We start from the raw sequence: 25,696 nt of genomic DNA, 5'->3' as shown, positions 1-25,696 counted from the left end.
CTTAACAGGAAATCAAAAAAGTGCAGGAAGTAAAGTCATAAGAGGTGATCAGGTCAGCAGAGATCTGGTCTTGCTCTCCATGAGGTCCTCCTCAAGATAATCAGCACTCTAACCTGGAGAAACTTGGATCACTACCCAGCACCCAAGAGAAGAGCCTCGCCCAATGGATCAACATGGAGTTCCATGCTGAGCTAAATGTGCACATGAAGCCACTTATATTTAAAATACCTGTTCAATTAAAAACGAGTCCATATATTTTCTGCTTGTTTTCTTAATAGAGGTGTTGATTAGAGTGTGGCCCATAAAAGATGTAGGCTATAATGTAATAGGTGGGCTAAAACCCAACATATCTATACCTCGTAGTATTCCATGCACAAGTAACAAGGAACTTCTGCCAAAATGTTATCTTTATGAATAAAGATTATGTGCATTAGCCTGCTCCATATTCTAGAGTATAAACTGGAAGATACATTACATCCATGTGCACCACTTTCACACAATGATAATGGATTAAATGTCAATTGCCTAATAAAACGAAAATGTTTGTTGATTAAATGGTCCTAAACTGTAAACAGTAAACGTAGTGTGGAAAAAAAAGTGCAGTGAATGAGGAGATTTTTTGAAGAGTTTTAAGTGAACACTTTCTCAGTTGAAAGAGGGGAGGAACGATACTAATCAATATAGGTGAAAAAAAACACGATTTACTACTTAAAAAGGTGAAAATTACGAAGAGAAAATTTAACTAGAAATAGTCAAATATTTTGTTCCTCTGACATGCAAGGCCCCTCTAACGTCCGCTCCCAACAAGAGGCGGTAAGAGGAACCGCTGGCAGGCGGATGAATGAACAGAGCATCTAATCTGGCTTCATTTGACTATTAGATGAGCATCTCATCTAATAGTCAAATATTTTGTTCCTCTGACATGCAAGGCCCCTCTAACGTCCGCTCCCAACAAGAGGCGGTAAGAGGAACCGCTGACAGGCAGATGAATGAACAGAGCATCTAATCTGCTTCACAAAGCAACGAAGAAGCTCTGGTTGCCGGTGAACACATAGAATGTATAAAACTGGAACGAATGCATGCGACATTGGATTAAAGGTCCACACAAGCAATCATAACTTTCTCAATAAACGCAAAGCGTATAAGAGACAAGGATAACAATCATTATAAATGGTCCGAGGACAGGACGCCGGACACAAACAGTAACCAAGACAGAATATCCAGTCACTGATTTATATTATTACAAGTGCCGTATTTGGGGGTCAAGCAGCGAAGCTGCTAGACAACCTATTGTTTTCGTACTGTTTCCTATTATTATTATCCTGCCATGGGAGTCTAAGGCAGCCCATAGAACCCCATGATAAAAAGTTGTGAAATTTGGCACACTGATTCAGGACAGTCCCATAAGCCCTCACAGCTAATTTGAGGTCGCTAGCCCATGAGCTCTAGCGCCACCAACAGGTCAAAGTTGGACATGCATTCATGTTTATAACTTTTGACCCATTCATCCAATATTCACAAACAAGGCATCATTGGAATCATTGGGCTAAGCCGAGTTCAACGCACCCTATGATGTCATTTTGCGTCAGGATGGATTTTCCGCCATCTTGGTTTATGTCAAAAACCTTCAAAATGTTTCACACATCACAGATTTTGTCCAATCAAGTTGAAACTAACAATGACAAAGTAACCGGAGACCTTTCTCCATTCTCTCTTTTCATCAGGTAAGGAGCCAGGTGTGTTTGATGTGGTTATCATCAACGATGACTTAGACAAGGCCTACGAGGAGTTGACAGCCATCCTTATTGATGTGAGTACAGCAGTTGTTTTCACACGCTAACATGTAAGCATCCTTCAACCAAATGTTGAATCATTTGGTTGAACCATCCCCTATCTGCTCATTATAATGACATATATCTAATATTGATAAATAAATATATTTCGAGTCAACTGCAGTTCAAGACATTGTTCATTGGACTGTTTGTGAATGTATTGTCAATACAGTTTGTTCATATTTAAAGTGAGATTAATTTGTTTTTATCTCCTCTCTCTTAACAGGAAATCAAAAAAGTGCAGGAAGTAAAGTCATAAGAGGTGATCAGGTCAGCAGAGATCTGGTCTTGCTCTCCATGAGGTCCTCCTCAAGATAATCAGCACTCTAACCTGGAGAAACTTGGATCACTACCCAGCACCCAAGAGAAGAGCCTCGCCCAATGGATCAACATGGAGTTCCACGCTGAGCTAAATGTGCACATGAAGCATCTTAATAGAGGTGTTGATTAGAGTGTGGCCCATAAAAGATGTAGGCTATAATGTAATAGGTGGGCTAAAACCCAACATATCTATACCTCGTAGTATTCCATGCAAAAGTAACAAGGAACTTCTGCCAAAATGTTATTTTTATGAATAAAGATTATGTGCATTAGCCTGCTCCATATTCTAGAGTATAAACTGGAAGATACATTACATCCATGTGCACCACTTTCACACTATGATAATGGATTAAATGTCAATTGCCTAATAAAACGAAAATGTTTGTTGATTAAATGGTCCTAAACTGTAAACAGTAAAGAGTTTTAAGTGAACACTTTCTCAGTTGAAAGAGGGGAGGAACGATACTAATCAATATAGATGAAAAAAGATTTACTACTTAAAAAGGTGAAAATTACGAAGAGAAAAATTAACTAGAAATGGCATTTCCTGCAGAAAATGAGTGCTGTAGTGCAAAGTGAGGTTGAAAATAAGTTTTAATAAAAATATTAATATTTTTCGAGCCATCGGATTGGTCAAATAAAGCTCTCTGGTGCTCCCTGTTGGCAGTCTCAGTCTTTGTACTACATGTTTCACAAAGAGTTTGGAGAGACGTTGTCAGTCTTTGTATAGACCGAGTCGGCAAGCAAGGAAACGTCACTTCCGGTCAGGGCCGTGGGGGAAAACAAACCGTTTTCCCCATACACACTCATGCAAAAAGGCGGTATTTTAAACCTTTGTCAAATGCTTGTCCGCTGTCATTTCTTGGTTTGAATCACTTGTATATGCTGTCAAAGGGCTATATATTAAAAAAATTATCATGATCGGGTCGATTGTTGTCCGTATATTTTTTTTAAAGTGGATCTTTCACAGTTGGTCTTCCCCCACAGCGTTGAGTCTAGGTGGGTGTTCCCTTGGTCGCCGGCCGGATCTATATCGTAAAAACGCGGCAAGTGTTTGTCTCTTGCTGTCATGTCTTACTTTCAGTCACTTGTATGTGCTGACAAAGAGCTTTATCTTAAAAAACTTGATTAAAGTGATACTTGATACAAGTGACTTCTTAAATTCTCCCAAACGGTTCAAGTACTAACGGCTGCGGCCTGGGGGAAGGCGGAGTTGGACGTCCAACCACGCCCACATCCGGATTGGAAGGTCCAGCGGCAGCCCCTTTACCGTGCTTCATTCAGGACGAAACTTGCTGCATTTACCAGACCTGCGAACTGTAGGATTTCGTTTTCTTTATAACGTATATAAATATATTTGGCATCTTCATGGTATGAAATCGCAAAATTAGGCGAGTTGAATTTAAGACCAATCACAGCCCTTGCTGCTGAGTCACCTCGACGGAAGATTACAATTTTTGGGAGGCGCATGTCAGGAGGCACACAGAGATAGAATAGATAGATAGATGGACATAAGAGACAGATTTTCAAAATGGCTCACGGCTAATCACACCACACCTGGTGGCATGTCATGGGACCTTTAAGAACAGAGGGCCAACCTGTCTATAATGTTCCTCATATCATATTGCACATTTCAATCCATTTCTTTTTCAACTTAATTTTATTTATACCGTTTTGTTTTGCCTCACCTTTGCAATATACAAAATTATTTTTGCTCTATTTAGAATTTATTTATTGTAAATATTACTTAGGTAAAATAAAATAATTGTATCCTTGTCTCTTATTGCACCGTGTCAGAGACAAACGAAATTTCAATTCCTCTATTTGTCTCGCACATATTTTGGAATGGACAATAAAGCTTTGACTCTGACTTTGAACTAGTATTGCACCTAGTATTGCATCAATTGTACCATTAATTACTGGTTAATAATGGTGGTTGTTCCAAGTAGCTACCTGGGGCCATTTTCACTCATTTATTGGTAAAATGTAAAGTTAATAAAGAGTTTTAAGTGAACTGACATTCATTTACATTAAATAAATATTATTGGTGTGGGGTTGTGTTTGGAACATAACATCATAACAACAACAATTATCTGCGATAAAACTTATTTCACTCCTCAGTACATGTGACTGAGGCTTTGACATTCAACACTCACCGACATGATGGATTTTCAGTCTTCCTTCTTCTCAACCGCAACCGGAACAGGTAAAACAGTGTTGTGGGCTGGTCGTCCAGCCACGCCTTCCCGCAGGCCGCAGCCGTTAGCTTCTCAAGCGGTTGGCGGTAAAGATCAGGGCAGGGTAGGACAGTGGAGGCGATGAGTTCCAGTTGAAAAGGAAAAAAGCTTACAGCACCTGGTATTCCCAGGCGGTCTCCCATCCAAGTACTAACCAGGCCCGACCCTGCTTAGCTTCCGAGATCAGACGAGATCTGGCTTATTCAGGGTGGTATGGCCGTAAGCCAGTGTAAGAAACTTACACTAATAGGAAAGTGACCCTAAAACTAAAAAACATACCTCAAAACATATTGATAAACTCTAATAGGAAACCCTAACCCCAAGAGAAAACGCTAAAGCCTAACCACAAAAATTATTAAACTTCAAGCTTAAATCAAGGGATATGAAGTGTGTGTGTGTGTGGGGGGGGGGCACGACACATTGACTAACTGCACTACAAATACTATCATAACATTTTCCCTGGAGAGGAAGGGAGCAACCTTTAGGTGGAATAATGTATAACAAAGGCTCATTAAGGTAATAGCATTATTTGTGATATTATTATTAGGATGCCTTTGTATCCTAAGGAGCAGGCTGAGACGCAGCGGCACTGAAGGAAGACTCAACAAGCAGGAAGTATTTAGTCATTTAATTTGGTTTTCCTTCAGTCTGACACAAGGTTAACGGTCAAGGTGTTTTTTGTGGAAGGGGGACGGGGACGACGACATTCCCAACAAAAAAATAGCATAAGCAAGAAAAATATCTAACGAAAGAGTTCCCGTCCCCTCCGCCGTCCACCCGAGAGCAGCACAGACCTCGGGGCGAGTGGAAGCAGTATTCAGTATCTATTTGTACACAATGTACATATTCACACCGCACCCTCTGGGCGGGGGGCTTTGGCAGACAGTGAATACATAAACCACGGCTTACTTATGTACATACTCCGTAAAAAATACACAATATTTTTTACACGCCCCTCTCCATTTTATACAGTTCGTGTCGCGATCAGTGCTAAAAAAAAAAAGAAAAGAAGAGAAAAACACGGAAGAGCTGCCAGTCATTTCCTCTTCCTTAGTCGTTCACTTTGTTGTCCCCGCGTGTAACCAAACCGGAAGTGACATCACTCCACCTCGGCCACATGCGGCACCTCCACCTCCATGGTCTGGATGTCCTCCTGGGGCGATTCCTCCTGGAGCGATTCCTCCTGGAGAGATTCCTCCTGGAGCGATTCCACCTGGAGCGATTCCTCCTGGAGAGATTCCTCCCGGAGCGATTCCTCCGGTTGCGATTCCTCCGGGGGCGAGCCCTCTGGGGGCGAGTCCTCCTCCAGCTTCCCGTTGGTCCCGGCGACGCCCATCCCCTGCTGGGCCAGCACGTAGTTCACCACCTGCATGATGCTCTGGTCCGACAGCGTGGCCACGCCGCCTCCGCCGCCGTCGCCGCCGCCACCGCCGGCGACCGCCTGCGCCGCCTGCATGGCCTCCACCGTCTCCTCCGTGATCAGGACCGTCTCGATCTCCTCGGCGTGGTGCGCCTCGCCGCTGGCCGGCCGCAGCTCGGGGGGCAGGTCGGAGGCCAGGATGCTGACGGCGTGCTCCACCTGCGTGCCCTGGTTGTGGAACTGCAGCGTGTCCTTCTCCAGCATGATCTTGCCCGGCAGGTTGTTCTCGTGGTACTTGGCCATGTGCTTGCGGAGGGTGCGCGCGTCTATGTGCGCCTCCTGGCAGATGGGGCACACGTACGGCCGCTCGCCCGTGTGCGTGCGCACGTGGCGCTTCAGGGAGCGTGCGTCGGCCCACGCCACGCCGCACGTCAGGCACTCGAAGGGCTTGACGCCTGCGGGGGGGGGGGGGGGGAAAACGTTCAGGGGAGACCGCCGTTGTGTTCTGTTCGATTTGCGTTTACATTTAGGGCATTTAGCCGACGCTTTTATCTAAAGCGACTTACAATAAGTGCATTTGTCATAAAGAAGTGAAAAAATGTATTGCTGTCGGCACTATAAGAATGTTCAGAGGACCAAGTGCAAAGCACGACCAATCTCTAGGTTAAACCATTCCCTGTACTTATGTCAAATTAACCAAGCGACCGACCAACATTTGGTGTGGGCGATACGGTATTATTGTATAATGTACTGCACAATAGTTCCATGGGAATCCGGTAGGTTCATATATTAAATAATGCACATATGAACATTAAGAATGTCAACCAACGTGTGTATTGAAAATGGAAACTAAAGGTAAAAATGGTTTGTTCCCCTTTTCGTAAAAATGGGTTGTTTCCCAGGGAACGTCATCTCTAAAGGTAGTTAAGACAAGACGACATAAAGAGTGAAGAGTGAAGCCTACCCTGGTGGTTGTTGACGTGGCGCCGGTACTCCCGGAGCTGGGTGAACTTCCTGCCGCAGTGCTCGCAGACCCTCTCCAGGTTCTGCTTCACGCGCCCCTTCTTCCCGTGCGTCGCCTTCTTCACGTGCCTCCGGAACAGGGCCTTCTCGAAGAACTCCTTACCGCACACGTTACACCTGGGGTGTTACACCACACACTTAGTTATACACACTTAGCTACACACACTTAGTTACACACACTTAGTTACACACACTTCGCTACACACACTTAGCGACACCTGGGGGCCGCAGGACACACGCTTAGTTACACACACTTAGTGCCACACATTTTAATTGTAACTGTGTGTAACTAACACACACACACACACACAAACACACACAGTACACCTAGGGACTATAAAAACAACATGCATGACGCAGACATGAGGGCCTCGTACCTGTATGGCTCTGCCACACTGTGGGACTTGACGTGGGAGTACCAGTCCTTCTTCCAGCTGTAGCACTTCCCACACACCTGGCACTGGAAGGGCTTCAGGCCCATGTGCTTGTTCATGTGCTGCTGCAGGTCCTTGGCCTCGAAGAAGCTCTTGTCACAGCTGGAGACCAGGCACAGGGAACAAGATATTAGTGGTGGGATGAAAAAAAAAAACAGTGATTTCATTTTACACATAAAATTGACGCTTTTCGTAGCTTACACATGGTTGGTGGCAGTATTACTGGTCAGTCTTTATTTGCGGGTTAAGTCATCACCACTGAATTTATTATAATTAACTATTTAAAAAACAACTGAGCCTTCAAATATTGCAATTTGCACGGGTGAATGAAGCAATCAGAGGGGATTTTGATATTGTATTTTGCCTATATTTGATTTGTCTTCATGGTGTTGATTTGAAACCTTTACAGCCTATTTCTTACAGTTTACTACTGCTGACCGAGTTTGCGTTAGCCACGCGCTTACAGAGCCCCTCCTTTGGTCGAAACAAATACGACACGAAAAAAAGTGAAACGCCCCGCTCAACCTGAGCCTAACCCTCGTTCTGAACTGTGGTTTAGGGTTAGGCTCAACCTGAGCCTGACCCTCGTTCTGAACTGTGGTTCAGGTTCACCCCGGCGTACACGACAGGGTGACTGTACTCACTGTGTGCAGGCAAAGGCGCGGACCTCAGGCTTTGGCTGGTGCTTCTTGGTGTGCTTGCTCAGGGCTGAGGCCCGGTGGAAGGTGTCTCCACAGATGTTGCACAAGTATTTAGACTCCCCTGTTGGAGAGACACACACACACACACTTAGCTACTGCTCCACGTTCATGACCCCCAGGCTGCCCTCTGGTGGCCCGGTCTGGGAACTACAAAACCGCAGGAATACACCAGCACTGGGAGTTACAACACTACATCCCGGACAGTGCCTACATCCAGGTCGTACCCACCAGAGTCTAATACAAGCCATTTTACTGGTCGTTCCCCTGAGTACATAGCCGGCCGGAACAGCCAAGACATACCAGTATGTGAATGCAGAAAAATTACAATTACATCGAGAAATTTTCTTTCAAGGGTGACCTAGGAAACAGATGTATGTGTATGTGTGTGTGTGTGTGTGTGTGTGTGTGTGTGTGTGTGTGTGTGTGTGTGTGTGTGTGTGTGTGTGTGTGTGTGTGTGTGTCTGTCTGTATCTATGCGTGTGCATGTGTGTTTGTGCGCGCGTGAGTGGAGGTTTGAGCGGACCTGTGTGCATGCTGGTGTGCTCCTCCATGCTGCGGCGGCTGACGAAGGACTTGCTGCAGTAGCCGCACTGGAACTGCTTGGTGTTGTCGTGCAGCGCGCGGTGCATCTTCAGGCTGTGCTTGTTGGCAAACGACTTGCCGCACACCTTGCAGGAGTGCGGCCGCACGCCCGTGTGGTTCAGCATGTGGATGCGCAGCGAGTACAGCTTGGGCAGCGTCTTGCCGCAGATGTCGCAGACGAACTCCCGCTTGGTGCGCGCGCCCGACTTGTCGTCCAGGTCCCCGCCCGCGTCGGCCCCGGGGTCGGCGGCGGCGGCGGCGGAGGCCGGGGGCTTGAGGGGCGGCGCCCGCTGGCCGCTCTGCTGCTTGTGGCGGGCGAGGTGGGCCCGCAGCGAGGCGGCGTACTGGAACTCCTTACTGCACAACTGCAGAGACAGTCACCGTTGACATAAACATGGAGACGATTACCGTGGAGCTGACGTCACCATGGAGACCAACACTGTGCCCGACGGGCTTTGACTAACAACCGATCAGACCCGGCACAGCGGCACGCATTGCAGTGTCATCCATTTGGGACCCAGCGTATTAAACACAGATCCAAACCTAGAATCGAGTATCAGTCGACCGAGACTTTCTTTGCTTGACAACAACCCTAGAAATCGGTACTCCGTACATTTTTTTCCAAAAATAAAGTAAAAGGTACTACGAGCCCTCCGTGCTGTCTTCGGTCCCGGGGGGACAGACACTTACGCTGCACTTGTAGGCGCGGGTCTTCTCGTGTTTCAGCGTGTGCATGATGAGGGCGTAGCGCCGCTGGAACGTCATGCCGCACTCCGAGCATGCGTGTTCCCCGTCCGCCGCGCCCTCCGCGTCCGTGCCCCCCTTGGTCCTGGCGCTGGCTTCTCCCCCCTCCCCCTCCCCCTCCCCCGCCCCCTCCCCCTCCCCCGCCTCATCTTTGGCGGGGACCTCTGACCCGTCGGCCCCGGGCTCAGGTTTGGAGGGGTCCGGGACCTCCAGGGGTCTCTTCGGGGGGCGGCCTCGCCGTCCCGGTTTACCGGGAGGGATCTGGAAACAAAAGAGTCCAACGTGAGGTCATTGCCGTGACCTCTTGCTCTTTTCTTTAGCAAAATGGATATTACGGAGATAATCCGTCTCTGAACAATGATTATGATGCTAACGATAGTAGTCAGCTGCACTAGGAAACTATTTAAAGCTCGGTCAAATCAAGCAAACTTCCTGTATATGGTCCTCCATCAGAACAAAACAGACTTAAGGGCGTCCAATGTATGGACCGCACTACTTTGCATCAACAGCAGACGTTACATCATTAAATCAATAATAAATCACAAAAACATTAATAATAATTAATTAATTAATTATGCAGAGGATAAAAGTTTATTTTAAATTACTATATGTTCTATAAATCAAGGTCAACTTTTGCCTTTCTAAACATGTCATGTTGAGCAAGTCTTTAACAACAGTCAAAACGAAGCCATGTTTCCTAGGTGACAACATGAAGCCATGTTACCCAGATGACAACACAAAGCCACATCTCCCAGGTCACAGCATGACGCCACGATTTCCTGGATGGCAACACGAAGCCACGTTTCCTAGGTCCCAGCATGAAGCAGGGTCTCCCAGGTTACCTTGACGGGGGTGGGGCGTGGCGGGACGGCCAGGTTCTTCTTGTCCTCCTCCTCCTCCTCCAGACCCATGTGGAGTCGGGCGTAGCCCCCCTCCACGATGGAGCGCTGCCGTAGACGCCGTCTACTGGGGCCGTCTGCGGACCCGTCCTCCTCCCCGGGATGGGCGGAGGCCAGGGACTCCGTGTCCTCCATCGTCTCCACCTTCACAATCAGAGAACGTCAGCATTCATGGAGAGCCTCTGGAGGGAGACCTCCAAGTAAACCAACCAAGTCATGTTGAGGCTTGGTTCTCTTCTTTAGTGCTGAGGGGATAATCATCACTGTCCCTGGCCCTGCTCTAAAACATCATGCACAAATATACAATACAAATAAAATCTGTAAAAAAATATATAAACACAAAATAAAAAACAGTCCAGCAATCACAATTGAAAACACATCGACGTAACTACCGATTGGCTGAAATGCTGGAAAATTGGACGGCACATTGAAATCGGAAAGAATAAATAAATAAATAAATAAATAAATAATGAAAACGAAATACCTCCTCCTCCATCACCACCATCTCCTTCTTCACCTTGGCGGGACGACCCCGCTTCCGTTTGGGAGGTGGTGGCTCCAGCTCTGCTACCACTTCTGCTTCTACTGGCACCACCTCCAGGGACGTTGTCGTTTCCTCGCCGACGGTCGTCGTGGAAACGGCGTCCTCCTGTGATGTTTCTGTGGTGGTGGTGGTGGTGTTGGCAGTGGTGGTGTCCGGGCCGGGGTCCTGCGTCGGTGCGCCGGCGGCCTGCGATGACGCCCCCTGCTGGGCGGGCGTTTCCTCACTGACCGCGGCGGCGGCGGCGGCGGGGTCTTGGGCGGCGGCGAGCTCGTCAGTCTGCGGCCGCTCCATCGCCAGGCACGCCGAGACCACCGCCAGGGAGTCGCTGGCGCCGGCCTGCCCGCTGTGAGTCACCACCGTCAGGGTCTCCCCCTCCTCCTCCTCGGCGACGCGGCCGATGAGCGTGACGGTCTCGACGCCGACTTGGTCGCCGTGGGAGACCAGGTTCGCGTCCTCCTCCGCTTGCGAGACGATGGCGAGCGCCTGCTCCACTAAGACCCCCTCCTCGTCCCCCTCCGGGTCGGACGCCGCCACCACGGCGACGCCGGCGTGCGTGACGACCGCCTGGCCGTCGCTCTGGATGGTGACCAGGAAGGAGCCCTCCTCCTCCGCGGCCTCCGGGCCGGCCGGCTGGCTGGACACCACCGTGTGGGTGTCTCCGCGCTGGTACACCATCAGCTGCTGCTCCTCCACCTGCTTGTGGACCGACTCGCAGATCTGCAGCACCTCGGCCATGAGCAGGTGGCGGGCCAGCGTGGCGATGTCCGCCATCACGCAGAAGTTGAAAGTCAGTGACGAGGTGTAGGCGAAGTCCAGAAGCGGCAGGAAGCTGGCCTTGGTGAAGCCTGCGGAGAAAAGGCAGGCTTAACCTAAAGTGTTGCAGACATCGCTATGCGTGCAGCAGGCAAGCACAGCTAGGGGGCAAAAGTATCCAAGAGTTGAACAATCCCATCTGTTCACTGGGGGGGTTCTGACTCCTATCCAAAGGTTTCTGAGTTTGTAGTCTTCCTGAATGCATCATTGAGCCGGACTCCCTATCTGCTGACGTGTTGAATTCTAGCTGGAACGGTAGATTCACTGGCTCTTCAAGAAAAACATGTACATTCCAAGATGCACATGCAAGTCTTAGTTTATTTATTTTTAAGAGATTCTATTTTCTATTGAGCTATTTTGATGCGGCTTGATTTATCTTGTTATTTAAGATAAAATACAATTTCAGTTGCACTTTTCATGAGGACACATGCTGTTTTGCACGGTTCATATAAATAAAAGGAATATTTTTCAGCTAACTCGTTTTGCAAAAGAAACTCAGGAATAGAAATAGAAAAAATAGATAAAAAAAATAGAAATAGAAAAGAAAAATCAGGAATAAGCATCGCATCGTGAGTCGACTGCATCGTCGTTACATCCCCGCTCAATCACTCAACGGGACAGAAACACGAGACGACGCGTGCGACATGAAATGCACGGAGGTCAGCAACGTACCGGAGAGGTCCACCACGGCCTCGTGTGTGGACACGGCGCCCTTCTCCACGAACAGCTCGTGGAAGTACTCGCTGCAGGCGGCGAGGACCGCCTTGTGCGCGCGATGCTCCTCCCCCTCGATCAGCAGCGTGATGTCACAGAACTGGTTGTTGAGGCGCTGCGTGTTCAGCTTGTCCAGCATGGTCTGGCTGTGTCTGGGGAGGAACTGGTTCACCTCGCCCTTACTGTCCACCTGCAGGACGTCGACACGTTAATGAAACGCACACACAGAGGGAGAGTACAAGATCACACACACACAGGGACATATAATTTCCCCCAAAAACACACACACACACACACACACACACACACACACACACACACACACACACACACACACACACACACACACACACACACACACACACACACACACACACACACACACACCTTTAATAGTTGTATGATTATTAATGGTCATGACAGCTCCGTGTATTTTCACACTTACAAAGACAAGCTCGTGTTTGCCCAACGACTTTCCCACACTGGCTCTGGAGCCCATAAAGTCCAACTCATCTTCCTCCTCCTCTTCCTCCACGCCCCTGCGTCTGCCCCCTTGACGCCCCCCTGCTCGTGTCCCCGTGGTGTCGTCCGCGTGTCGCCGGCTCTGACACGCCGGGCATTCCCTGATGTGGTCCTTGACGTGCTTGAGAATACCTGCGGACGCCAATGGAGACAGTGTTTCTGAGTTAACGTCCTAATCGCAAACCTCCGATCCGATACAAAGAAAATGCAGACACAGCGTGACGTCAGCGGATTTAAAATAAACGCGCCACAACAAAGACGGCAGCATCCCGTGACAGTAGGTGGCGGCAGAGGGCGCATAATTAAGCCGGGAAGGGGGTGGCTCGGCTCAAACTGACTGTCACCAGCATCACGGCGAATATTGTTTACCTGTACTATGTTTCGTCATTATAAGTTAGCAGACTTAATTTTTTTTAATCGAGTCGAGGATAACAGACGCGCCCCTACCTCTCCACCAGTACTTCTGAGAGATGGAGTCCCATGTGAGCTGCTGGTTGAGGTGGTCGCCTTCCTCGGCAATGTGCGCCTGGTTGATAAGTTCCGTCCTGCGTCCATCCTGCAGCACCACCTCCAGCTCCGTGAAGTCCTTCTGGCCTTTCAGCCGGCGCTGGTAGTACAGGGTGCCGCTCCTCACCACGTAGCAGGCGGCGGCCTTGCGGATCTTCCTCTTGGTGTTGCCGTGAGTCCCCGGCGCGTACGGCTCCCGCTCGTCAGTCAAATAGCGAATGATGGCCAAGTAGCTTTCTTCGCTCGACATGGCTGAGCTTCCCCCGCAGCGGGCTGTCTCTCTGAATGGTTGCTTCTTTTGTCTCGAGGGAGCTGGGGCTCCTCTCACGACATTAAAAAACGGAACACAATTTTTAACCTGACTCCCTGGCGCTACATATCATAAATATACACGCAGTCACAGTATTTTTTAAATTGTTTTTTTTTTTCCAAGGTGGAACTGCTGTTGGTGACCGTCAGGGGTAGACTTGCTTGAACAGACAAAATGGCTGCTGCACAACCGGAATCTGCGTAATGATCACGGAAGAGCCCCGTGTTGTTTTTGTTTTTTCTTTACCCTCGTTGTCGTTTACGTCATTCACCACTAGATGGCGTTACACCCAAACATATCTGCTACTTTGATTACCTAAGTTGTATTCTATTCCATTTTGTGTGTGTGTGTGTGTGTGTGTGTGTGTGTGTGTGTGTGTGTGTGTGTGTGTGTGTGTGTGTGTGTGTGTGTGTGTGTGTGTGTGTGTGTGTGTGTGTGTGTGTGTGTGTGTGTGTGTGTGTGTGTGTGTGTGTGTATAAGAGAGAGAGAGGTTATGATAGTTACTCCAATCCAATCTCCGATTAAAAAAGATGGGGCGGGGGGGGGGGGGGGGGGGGGGGGAACGAAGGCCCATTTGATTAATTGTGATTGGATTAACTACAACAACAATATAAACCAGACATAATTTTTTAGGGGTTCCAGGATTAGAAACCACAAACACCTCACTGGGTGAACTAGTCAGATAGTCACTTGCATCACAAATGTGTGTATTTAAAGATTTCCACAACACAAACCCCCAAGAGTTTCTGCTATTTAGAGACAGCCAGGTGTCCACGTGCCCACAGAACGATGACAACCTGCTGGTAATAGGACCTGGCTCTCCTACACGTGTGGCGTTTTGGGAGAAGTATAAGCCTGCCTGGTGCCGATGCTGGGAGATATATGCACAGCTCTTAAAAGCAGTTTCCAGGCAACCCCACAACATTATGCTAACAAATGGTTTTATGATCTGGTCCCAACCGGCTCCATCCCTCCAGCCGAGGTCTGGTTAATAACAAAACACCACTGCAGATAGGAGCGGTACATTTATTCCATTGTCGCCTGTTGCAGATATTCATGACATCACAAGTGCAGGTGATGAATCTTCACAGACCAGAAGGGGAAAATATAAGATAGCGCACTATGCTTGAATTTTATCACTGTCACACTTTATCCTTTGACTTTATTCCTTTAACACTTTACCCTACCAGATAACACGTCAGGTGTGCAAGCAGCGAAGGGAACTGTGAAATTAAAACAAGGGAATGCTGAACAAAGAATAAGAATATGGGCAGGATCCTGTAGGATGGTCGTTAGAGTGCTCCGTCTCTGGAAGATTCTGGATTCCATCCCCAACGTCCTAACTCCAACCTGTTCCTTAAGGACATGTATGATGTTTGATATACTGTTTTCTTGCAATGTTTTTATGCACTGTTTAAACACTCCCTCAGGTAAATATTGGTATTTATTAATATAGTATTCTTCTTGTATATTGCTTCCCTGTATATATATTTGTAGCATTTTGTACTTTGACACATTTATACTTGTTTTAACTAAGTAAGTCACTGTAGTTAAAAGTGTCTGCTAAATGAATAATTAGTAAAATGCTAAAAAGTAAAATAGAAAGATGTGTTTACAGGATAAACAACAGAGTGATGGAGATGTGCGTACAGAGGCCAGCGTGCATAGTGTTTACTATGTGCAGTGTGCATATGGTCTGTGTGTGTTGGGTGTGTGTGCCCATATTGTCTTCACGTGAAGTTGTGGGGTCGGCCCGTGCCTATTGTTACGCTGTGTTGACTGTGTACACACACACACACACACACACACACACACACACACACACACACACACACACACACACACACACACACACACTGAGACCATAAACTAGAGTAACCCCAACAAAGACTTCACCTTGAGGCTAAATGAATGAAAGTGAAATGAAAGTATGCGTCTCTTCAAGTGATGCAATTAAATGACCGTCTAACTACATAGGATGTTGCCGCCTCAAAAAACAATAAACAATCATTAAAAACATATATTTTAAAGATCATTCTGATCACATTACTGCCACAGTGTACTGTTATTTTGTTATATGTTTGATGTTTCATCGTGATAAACAAATAGACTAACAGCACTGCTAACATTCAACACTGTAATAATACACTAACACTGCAGTATTAATACATTGTGAACAGTAACCTTTGTTGTTTATATAAAAGGCTTCACTGAATCAAACCACTAAATGTTTCATACTACCAAGGTCTCAGTAGAAGTGTTGACCCAAGAATGCACTGCAGGGACAAGATGGATGACAACATAAAAAAGTGGGCCACAGTTAACAACATTCTTCTCTCTCTCTCTCTCTCTCTCTCTCTCTCTCTCTCTCTCTCTCTCTCTCTCTCTCAGATTGATCCGAATTATAAGGCGGTGTTTGAGGTGTTTGAACTTGTCTTGGTAGCCAGTTGGTAAGCTGACAAGATAAAGGCCTGTTTTTCCCCTGCGGTGAGTCTCGGGACGAGAGGACGGTTGATAGGAGGTAATAAAGTTACCCAACAGACTGGTCCAATATCACCCGGCCTGGGTATGAGAACTACGTTTGGGTATCATTCATTGAAACAAGTTGCAACAGGAGCGGGAACCCAACGTATACTAGGAGGATGTAGAAGTACAATTACAAACAGACCAGTAATACCTGGGAGTGGCTGCCTCAGTTACAGTCTCCATGTAAATCAACAGCTTTGAATGAAATGTACGTTCATTCATGGCTAGGATTAGGGTACATAGGAGTTCTGGATATGCTGAAGCACCAGGGTTTTCAAAAAGACTACAGACCTGATATTACCAAGTAGTAATGGGTATCAACACCTGTGTTGTCCTAAGGGATAATATGTAAATCTCTAAAACTCTCTTAAAAAAACTCTCTCTCTCTCTCTCTCTCTCTCTCTCTCTCTCTCTCTCTCTCTCTCTCTCTCTCTCTCTCTCTCTCTCTCTCTCTCTCTCCATGCACTCTATTATATTCACTCTGCTTTGGTCTCTTGCTTCCTCTCCCTCTTCCTTTAGTCATATAGGTAATGGAGTGGGGCTGACACCTTGCATTTGTCAGTAACAGTAACTGGTAGAAAGTCTGACACTTCCTCTATTTTCAACCTTCAATCTGCTTGTATTCTGTTATGTTGTAGTTAATCAGAATATATATATTTTTTAACATATTCTCACTTCCAGTTTAACGCTAAAACCCCTAATCCCACAGATTCAGGATCATGCTATGTTATACATAATATATAACCCACCCTAATCGGAATGTAACTTTATCTCACATAATATAACCTAACCCTATTCAGAATCCATCCTAATCTAACATAATATAATCTGACCTAAACAAATACCAAATGTAATCTCTTCACATCCTTCTACTACCTCACAACCGTGTTGCTTTCCCACACATAGTGTGTCTCCACACTAAATGATAAGAAAATGATACAAAAATGTTTCATCAAACATCTAAAGTTTAAGATGATACAGTTTATACAGTCTGCAGTCTACTGTGACCTCAAACGCATGTATCATACAAATGGGGTCACGACCTGCATGGTAAAAAGGTCGGTCTACACATTCCTCAGATTAGCATTGCATCACATGAATAGCTTTCATCAGAGTCCAACATGATGAGGGGGTGTGGGTGTGGGTGTGGGTGTGGGGGGGGAGATAGGTAGGTGGGCGTGTGAGTACGTGCTCCATAGAGCGAGAAGTGCTGTTTTTTGTTACACTATACTGTTAGTGAGTCCTGCTCTCTCCTCTGCCTGGGCTGCCGGCCAATAAGATTAACACTCTCTCCTCTCACACACACACACACACACACACACACACACACACACACACACACACACACACACACACACACACACACACACACACACACACACACCACTCTCATGACCTCTCACCTCCAACTAGTTCTGATATTCTAGTAGTTAGGTTGTTTCAATCCCAGAATCCCAAAATGTTCTGGGTTCGATTCCCTTATGTCTACACTACAGACACTGTGGGCATCCAAGAGCATGATGCCCCATAACCCCCACCTGTTCCTTAATGACCTGTCTCTGAAATAATTAAAAGCCTGTAGGTCATTAAAAGGGTATGAATTAGTTGAATTTCTGTGCACATCCTCGCCAAAACGGTTTGACGTCACTTTGTTATCTCCAGGCCATGCTGCCGCCCAGCGTCCTTCAATGAGAGAGACAAAGAGCCGGGAGAAAGTTCCGGAGTCTCTCTCTCTCTCCCTTTTTTCTAGTCCCGGAGCTCTGCTCTCCATTCAGCTGCCTTGCCATCACAGACCCATAAACAAGCTTCTAATTTATGCCGGGCAGCTTCAACCAATCCGACCAATGCGTGAAGAGGAGCCTGTAATAACACAGCTTTGTGTTGTGGAGGGGAGCGGGAGGGTGGGGAGGGGGGATGAGGGGTGGGGAGGGGGGATGAGGGGTTGGGGGGGGGGCGGTAGAGAAGGTGGTGAGAAGGCTGGGAACCAGAGGGTCACCAGCTCAACTTACACACGCAACCCCCCCCTCTGTTCCCACAATGCACTGGCTGACTCCCAACCCTCAACTGTTTCCTCTGCAGAAGACACCCAGGGACTTAGAGACTGTGATTTTTATTGTGTTAACCTAGAATTATCCCATATTTTCCATGATCCGATACCTCAGGCAGCCATGCCGTAGGGCCGGTCCGAGGGGAAACCTTCTGAGCTTCAACGCTCAACGAGTATTAAGACATATTTCCCACGAGCCCCAAACACACAGAGGATGACCACATGCAGGATGTAATGGAGGGATGGTTATCCAGGAACAAGAGAACACTGCCGTTTTTATGGCTCGGGGGGGACTTCCTTGTTCCTGGGTTCAGACTCGATGTGGTGGTCAACCTGGGTACTGCAAACCGATCTGGTTTGCAACCTTGAAAGACTGGTTTAGAACCTGTCCAAAGTGGGTTTCGGATGACCGCTATAAACCTGTTTTTATCTTAAAGATATATGCATGTCCATTTCATTTGTCTGAAGACTAAAAAGGGGAGTGTGCATGAAAATGAGATTGTAATCGCTTATTTTACAGCATAGAGATAGTTGACTGGGACCATTTCCAAACATACCTCCACAGGTGGGTCGTGCCACATAAAAGATACATACACGGGACTCTGTAAGAACTACAGCCTGCATAGAGAGCACCTAGTCACCCCATAATCCAGATCCTCAGTGCATTTGAAGCCTCAAGGTTTGAGGAAATGAGACAAAGCTGCGGCGGAATGTCTGCGGAATTCATGGACACTCTGTACTGATATTGGATCACGTGTGGTCTGGGATGAAGGATGAAGGATTCATGTAAAATAAAAGTCCTGTCATGTAACTACAGACTCAAAATACCAGAGAGGACCTTTGCTTTGTCCACCAGGGAGCCTCCCTTCTGAATCTGGAGATTAGGGCTGGTCTATTTATAGCAGAGTGGTTCTTCGTAATTGTCTCGTACTGGAAGATAATCAGCACATATGTCATTAACCATGGTGTGTGTTTCCTCCATAACACTTTAGCAAAGCTACGGTATCACATTACTTAATGGAATTAACTGGATATGCAATACTGAACGCTTGAGATTGAGAATATGTTTCGTAAATAAGACGAGTGGAGAACACAAAGACAGAAACGGAATGGACCTGAACTGAAACGATAGAAGTCTGTTAACAAGGTTGGATCTCCCAGCAAGAAAAAGCACTCATCAATGGTGCTCTGATAGAGAACAAACGTGGCAATCAGGGAACGGCTGTTCAACACATGCTCACACACACACATGCACATACCATGCACACACCATACATATGCACACACACACACACACACACACGTACTGATGTAAAGACACACTTGGATATAAATACAAACCACAAACATACAATCAGACACGCACAAACAGACATACCCAATCACATACTTAGACATATGCAAAATAAGGAAAAATAAATGCAATCTCAAATAAACAAACAAACAAACATATCAACTCTTAAGCAGACAGTAGGCTACCACGTGTGTGTGTGTGTGTGTGTGTGTGTGTGTGTGTGTGTGTGTGTGTGTGTGTGTCGCAGGGCTGGCCAGCTGTCTGATCCCCAGTGAGAGTAGAGCAGCAGAGACTCCTGAAAATAAACAGGCTGCTGTGAGGCCCCGGGACCCGCTGGGGCCGGGGGAGAGAGTCCTCCAGGGGCCCCAGGTCAGGGTTCCTCAGTTGGGTGGGAGACACACACACTCACACACAAACACACACACACACACACAGAAGCTTATTCACAGACACACACACACACACACACACACACACACACACGCATAGCATTTAAAATAAAAAATGACATTTGACACAACAGCAATGTTTTTGAATGATGTGTTTTTAAATATACTGCATATTTTGAATTTCTTTTTTAGAATTTCATTATCCAAAGCTTAAATCCTTTAATTCCTGGTTGAACCAAGACAAAACGTCCTCCCTCACCCATAATTACACACCCGGCTAGCTAGCTCGTTATAGACAATACAAGCTCCGCCCACTGGGCAGTAATTGCATCCAATTAGAGTGTAGTGTGACCGAGGGGTTCCAGCGGGTCGTCAGATGGACGGCCGCCCTCGGGTGCTGCGGCGGGGCCAGCAGTGGCCCAGTGCCGAGCGCTTGGCTCTCTGCCCCGAGACAGCGACTACTGCCGTAAACAAACAAACAAAGCTCAAAGACGCTGGCTCGGTCCCCAGCTCCCTTTAAGATGGCCACGGGCTCAGACATGGTCCCCGGTCGTTAACGCCAGAATAGAAGGTCAGAAAAACGCTTGACTTGAGTTTAGCTAGCTTTCAGCCGGCTTTGACTGTGATGTACAATACCTACTTACACACACTATGAAACTAGTTGAAATGTAACTCATTTACATGTGAAGTGTAGGTAAAAAAAAAAAGGTCTAATTTACAGGGTGACCTTGTGGTAAAATCCAACCCCCTCAACAGCACCACCTCTGGTGAAAAAACAGAGGTTACTGCAACAACCTTTAGTTATTTATTTTGTTATTATTGATGTTTAACAACAACCAGCAAACCATAGGGGGCACACTCCCAAAAATTCCCTATTTGACTAATTGTATGTAGGCCTATTGATGTTTATAAAAGTAATAATATAGATTAACTGAATGTCCATTTCAATAATTAGATCTTCATACATAGATTGAGTATTAAGAATGAATTGTGATCATACAAAGTTAATATTAGACAGTTACTGTTACATGAACATCACGTAATCAACTTTACTTGTCAGAATATATGATATATAATAAAAAGAAAAGCATTAAAGACATGAGTAGGATGAAGCGTCATTAGTTTATGTATGAACAATAACATAGCAACGTACTTCCTGCTTGTCAGGAAGTAGATCTCAACAAAGAGTCACGATTAAGGACTCATTCAAATGTTGTTGGAGGGTTTTGTTGACATATGTAGACTGAAACACAAGCATAGAGCCCTCAATGATAGAAGCCTAAGGATTTCGTAATGTTTTTCCTTTAAGCGCTCAATGACAAAGAATATGTGTTTGTATACTTGTTATACTTGTTCAAGTAACAGTGAGATGCCTATTGTCTATAAATTCTCAAAAGGACAGTCATGGTCGGTCATTCTGCACAGGATATATTTCCACTGCCGATCCCTGGATAAAAAGAGAGAAACGATAACGCCTGTTATTATAAACTCTTAGAATGATTTGCACTGTATGAGATAAGATGTACTGTATTAACCCCCAAGAGAAATGAGGAAACTAGTTCAGAAGAGTACAATACAGTGCAATACACAATACAATACACAATAAAGTGCTTTTCTAGCCTAATCCTTCTCCCTTCTTAACCAAGAAACAGGTTTAGTAGAGAAACCAGTTTGAACCCACACAGGAAACTGGTTGACAGGAGGAACCGGTTTAAGCCCACCTGAGCACTCCACTGAAGGTGGTCTGGGCCCCGCGGATGAAATACCCGTAGACTGGCACGATCATCTCGGCCTCTTCCTGGTACTGCGCTGGTACATCGCTGGTCTTCCTGTGGACCGGACCGGGCGGGGGTTAGTGAGAGTGGCACAGGGAACTGAAGGGTATAGTGTCAGCATGTGCGCGGGCCGGCTTGGCGTACATGCAGGAGTAGGGACAGCGGCGCTTGTAGCGGCAGCAGTAGAACTGCCACTCCCGGTCCAACACCGACTCAAAGTACTTGCTCTGGATCCCCGCTGCGATCCCGTTCTGGGTACACGTTGAAGTCCTGCAAAGGGGGGGGGGGGGGCATCATTAGCATTAGCATGATTACAGATGTGCTATAAATGGCTTCATGACTGCAGCCTCATCCTAGTTTTTGTTACATACAAGTGTTGAGCCATTTCTTCAAGCAGACATTATGCGACTTAGCGACTTAGTTCATTCAGTTACACGTCATGAAGGAGCAGGTGGGAGTTAGGGAATCTCGCTCTAGGATGGCTCCAGGTGAGGAAGAGGACAAACCTTCTGTCACCAGACCAGATCAGACCCAGAAAAGCGACACGATTGGTCGGGAGAGCCGTCCGTTGTCCGACTCAACGAGCGAATCCCAATAACTAAGCTACAAGTTCACGTGGCCAGAGCTTAAGAACGCACAAACGTGTTTTTCAAAAACGAGTGTGACCATAAAGTGACACAACAACCCCCTCGCATCCTCACGGCGCCCGTGTCGGTCCATCCAGGCTCCTTAAGGTTAGAACGCGGAGCGCGTGGTGTAAACAGCCGCGTGTTGGCAGCCCGTATGGCCCGTTGTCAGCACAACAAGAACGTGGACCAGCTGCCCCCGAAGCCGCCGTCACACCGGGATAGGCAGACGTTTGTCATGGCAACACGGTGAGTGAACCCACAGGCGCTCCAGCCAATGGGGATAGCCCGTTCCCTTTTTCCCCACTGCAGTCATGTCTCATTCACAGAGCGTCATTTAAACGGACAGCTTTGTTAATGAGAGGCTGTGAGGCTGAGCGCCGAGGCCTGATTCATGGGGCCGCTGCTGGGCCGCTGCTGGGCCGGGTGCTGGGCAGGGGACTCAAGCAGAACTAATGCACTGTGCCCGGCCGATGATCGAGAACGCAGCACTGGGAGGGGGACTCAGAGGCTCTCTCTGTCCGACATGGAGCAGCCGCTGGTATAGGCTGGGGTAACTGAAATAACACCCCATCACACAGTAAACACACATGTATACTTCTATATATGTTTCAATACTTTTGATCAAATTGTGACCAGTAAACGTTGACCACTGTTGCACTTTACAATGTAAAAGCACGGATAGTATGGTGGTTGCAATGTTGTTGGCCCTGGGCCTCAGCTTACTGACATCTTGCCAAAGAAAGAGATATTTGGTTACGTGTTGACTTGGTCAAACACTTAAACCAAATAAAGTGTTTGACCAAAATCGTTCATTCCGGATTCAGCACGAGGATGTTTGAGGATCAGCAAAGTGAAACGTCACTAACGTGGTTCTGCTGTCATACAGAAGTGATTGATCGATGGCTTCAGATGAGCTAGGCTAAAAAAACAAAAACAAAACATAGCTTTATTTTTCCCAGGCATGTGTGTAATTACAGTAACCGTAAAGGGATTCCTGTAGAAGGAAAACAAGCAGTCGGACGCACTTGTTTAGCCAAAACCACCGATGTTCACATTGCAACCGAGGACAGTAATGTTGGATCCTACAGCTGTGCTCTGCTCCAGCTGTAGTTTCGTAATGGTCCCGGGGAGATGAGCCTGTGCCAGCAGGACAGGCAGCCGTTTGTTAAGGCAACACGGCGAGGGGGAGCACTCCCTGCAGGCCGTGTGTTGGGTGGCAATACTGACCTTTCATGGCCCGCAGCGCAGTAGTAACTCAGAAACGACTGAGCTACTGAGATGTGATGTGGAGTAGCCTACCCAGTGCCCTTCAGGAGTTAATCGTTCAACACAAGGGTACAACATGATAAGACCAACCCCCCCCCCCCCCACCCCCCACATACACACACAACCCCGACCCCATCTGCTCCCTGGAACAAGAAGCATCTCCTCTCCTCCAAATATTTTTTCCATGTGTTGAAATCTCCTCTTGTGGATTTCATATACAACTTGCAGTCAAATTGAACAAATGTCAAACAAAGATGTTTTCCCACAAACAAAGTGCATGAGAGTAGGCAGACGGGTCTAGTTAATGTTAGTCAGTGAGATGTTTTGAATTGAAAATGGAGGTAAGCTAAGAGTCTGCACACTTTGAACTGTAGCCATCCTCACATACTGACCAAGATAACTGACTCAGTTTCCTTTACCCCTAACTTTACCTTTCCATCTTCCAGCTTTTTGTCACTGTGTGTGTATTTTAACTACCTACATGGTCCTCGCCTTGTCGTATGAGTTTCAGTACACACAATGTTATACTGCACATCTGACAATAAAACACTTCGATTTTTGAAGTGCATAATGCCTGAATAAACCAATAAAAGTTGCACTATACCAACACTGTAGCCAAAACAATCGTTCATAATCACCGTTCATCACAATCAACAGTAATGGCTTACATATGAACACTGTTACTCTGAAGTGCACTATATAAAACGCTTTGATCCCAGCATGAGGGGAACTGCGCTCCCCGTGCGGTGAACTCTGACCCACTGAAGGAGCCTCCACTCACCACTCAAGGCCGGCGCGGTTGATGTCGTCCCACCAGCAGTCGGTGGGCTCCCCCAGTCCCTCGGGCGTGGGCTGGCACTCAAAGGTCCACCGGCGGTCGGAGCCCTGCACCTCGCTGAAGAAGCTCCGCACCGCCACCAGGGCCTCGCCGTGGGGGCACTGGAAGTTGAAGCCCTGGCGGTAGCCGTTGACCCAGGACATGTCGTAGGCCTCGGGGTCATGGGGGTCGTGCTGGGCCGCCGCCAGCGAGGCCAGCAGCGGTAGCGTCCAGAGGAGGAGGCTGGGAGACATGGTAGAGGCCTGCTTCTGGCCGTAGGTGGGGGGACTCGGTGTCGGAGAGGAGTCTGAAGGGGTGGTCTGGTCTGGTCCGGTCCGGTCGGCTGCTCCACACAGCTGTGGCTCCGCTGTAGAGCGCAGAGCCTTTTGTAGCCCAGATGTTTGCCGATGATCCCATCAGTGATGATGTGCACACCAAACCCAGATCCAGAGTGGATCAGTGTGTTGTGGGTTTTAAGGTGGACCAGAGGACGTGTATGGAGACGGTATCGCTGGAGATCCGGGGGCTTCCTTAAACGCGCCACCAAGGAGTTTTATAGTGAGGGAATGAGTCTGCTTTGAAATTCAATTCAAATATTTGTTCTTAGTCTAATTACTTCCTGGAGTGTGAACTTTGCGACGGTGTAGGGGTGAAGTCGCAACGTCGTGCGGGCCAAGTGAATGTCTGTAATTTGTTTGTTTAACTAGATAAGAAATATAGGTTTATGGTCAGTAACATTTGGTTTTAACAGAAATAAAGTACAGACAAACGCGTGCTGGGTCAATAAAATATCAGATTTACTGTGAAGATGATTTATACAGACTTCTATAATATTCTCAATAAAAACAATCATATAAACTTTTATCGACCATTACATTCTTCTACGATAGCGTTTTGGCAGTTATCGAAATAACACGTACGACCAAACAAGTACCCGATACTTCCAGTACATTCCAGTATGCATGCAGTACACAACAGTATGCAAGCACACTACAGACCATCGGAAGAGAAGAGAAGCTGGAACTTACTCCCTTCAACTACCATACACGTCTCTAGCCCTCCACTGTGTGCGTTCTGCACGCGTTTCATCCAGTGAGGGAATCGATGGAACTGAAACACTCAGACAACACTCACACAAGTCAGCCCCGTCAGATACACTGGTGGAGAGGGTGTGAGACAGCGTCCAAATGGAGCAGTCTGCTGAGGGCTATTTATAGGTGCCATGCTATTTAAGAAAGTCTATTCAGAGCAATGCTGCTGGCGCCCGGCAAATCTAGGCCTTGATGCACGTTGCTTCCTTTGACTGTAACGTCAAACACACTTTGTGTGTGTGTGTGTGTGTGTGTGTGTGTGTGTGCGTGCGTGTGTGTGTCTCTGTATGTGTAAGCTGGTGAGGGTGTGTCGTCCTGA

The 25,696-nt window shown here is 47.1% G+C and overlaps 2 protein-coding genes and 1 non-coding gene across 3 annotated transcripts; all 3 read right to left on the bottom strand.

Annotated features, from left to right (window-relative positions):
* Positions 1-4,496: 4,496 nt before the first annotated feature.
* Positions 4,497-4,615, bottom strand: LOC311353708 (5S ribosomal RNA). The gene has a single exon (XR_014637087.1). It is a non-coding gene; the product is annotated as a 5S ribosomal RNA (ribosomal RNA).
* A 407-nt stretch (positions 4,616-5,022) lies between these two features.
* On the bottom strand, positions 5,023-13,671 carry zbtb11 (zinc finger and BTB domain containing 11). Its single transcript, XM_084472816.1, has 11 exons — positions 13,174-13,671; positions 12,650-12,858; positions 12,163-12,394; positions 10,618-11,522; positions 10,077-10,277; positions 9,181-9,495; positions 8,432-8,855; positions 7,852-7,969; positions 7,151-7,309; positions 6,715-6,890; positions 5,023-6,205 (listed from the first exon to the last, which is right to left on the bottom strand). Exons 1-11 carry the CDS (start codon positions 13,481-13,483, stop codon positions 5,490-5,492), a joined length of 3,765 nt encoding a protein of 1,254 aa, XP_084328942.1. The 5' UTR covers positions 13,484-13,671; the 3' UTR covers positions 5,023-5,489.
* Positions 13,672-20,591: 6,920 nt separating this feature from the next.
* On the bottom strand, positions 20,592-25,330 carry dpt (dermatopontin; the record flags this gene model as incomplete). Its single annotated transcript, XM_084472829.1, has 5 exons — positions 20,592-21,246; positions 21,521-21,628; positions 21,719-21,844; positions 24,251-24,653; positions 25,315-25,330. 5 exons carry the CDS (start codon positions 25,328-25,330, stop codon positions 21,180-21,182), a joined length of 720 nt encoding a protein of 239 aa, XP_084328955.1. The 3' UTR covers positions 20,592-21,179.
* Positions 25,331-25,696: the final 366 nt, after the last annotated feature.

The sequence above is a fragment of the Micromesistius poutassou genome (genome assembly GCF_964030765.1).
Source record: "Micromesistius poutassou genome assembly, chromosome: 9".
Lineage (NCBI taxonomy): Eukaryota > Metazoa > Chordata > Actinopteri > Gadiformes > Gadidae > Micromesistius > Micromesistius poutassou.
This window is presented reverse-complemented; position numbering and strand designations above follow the sequence as displayed.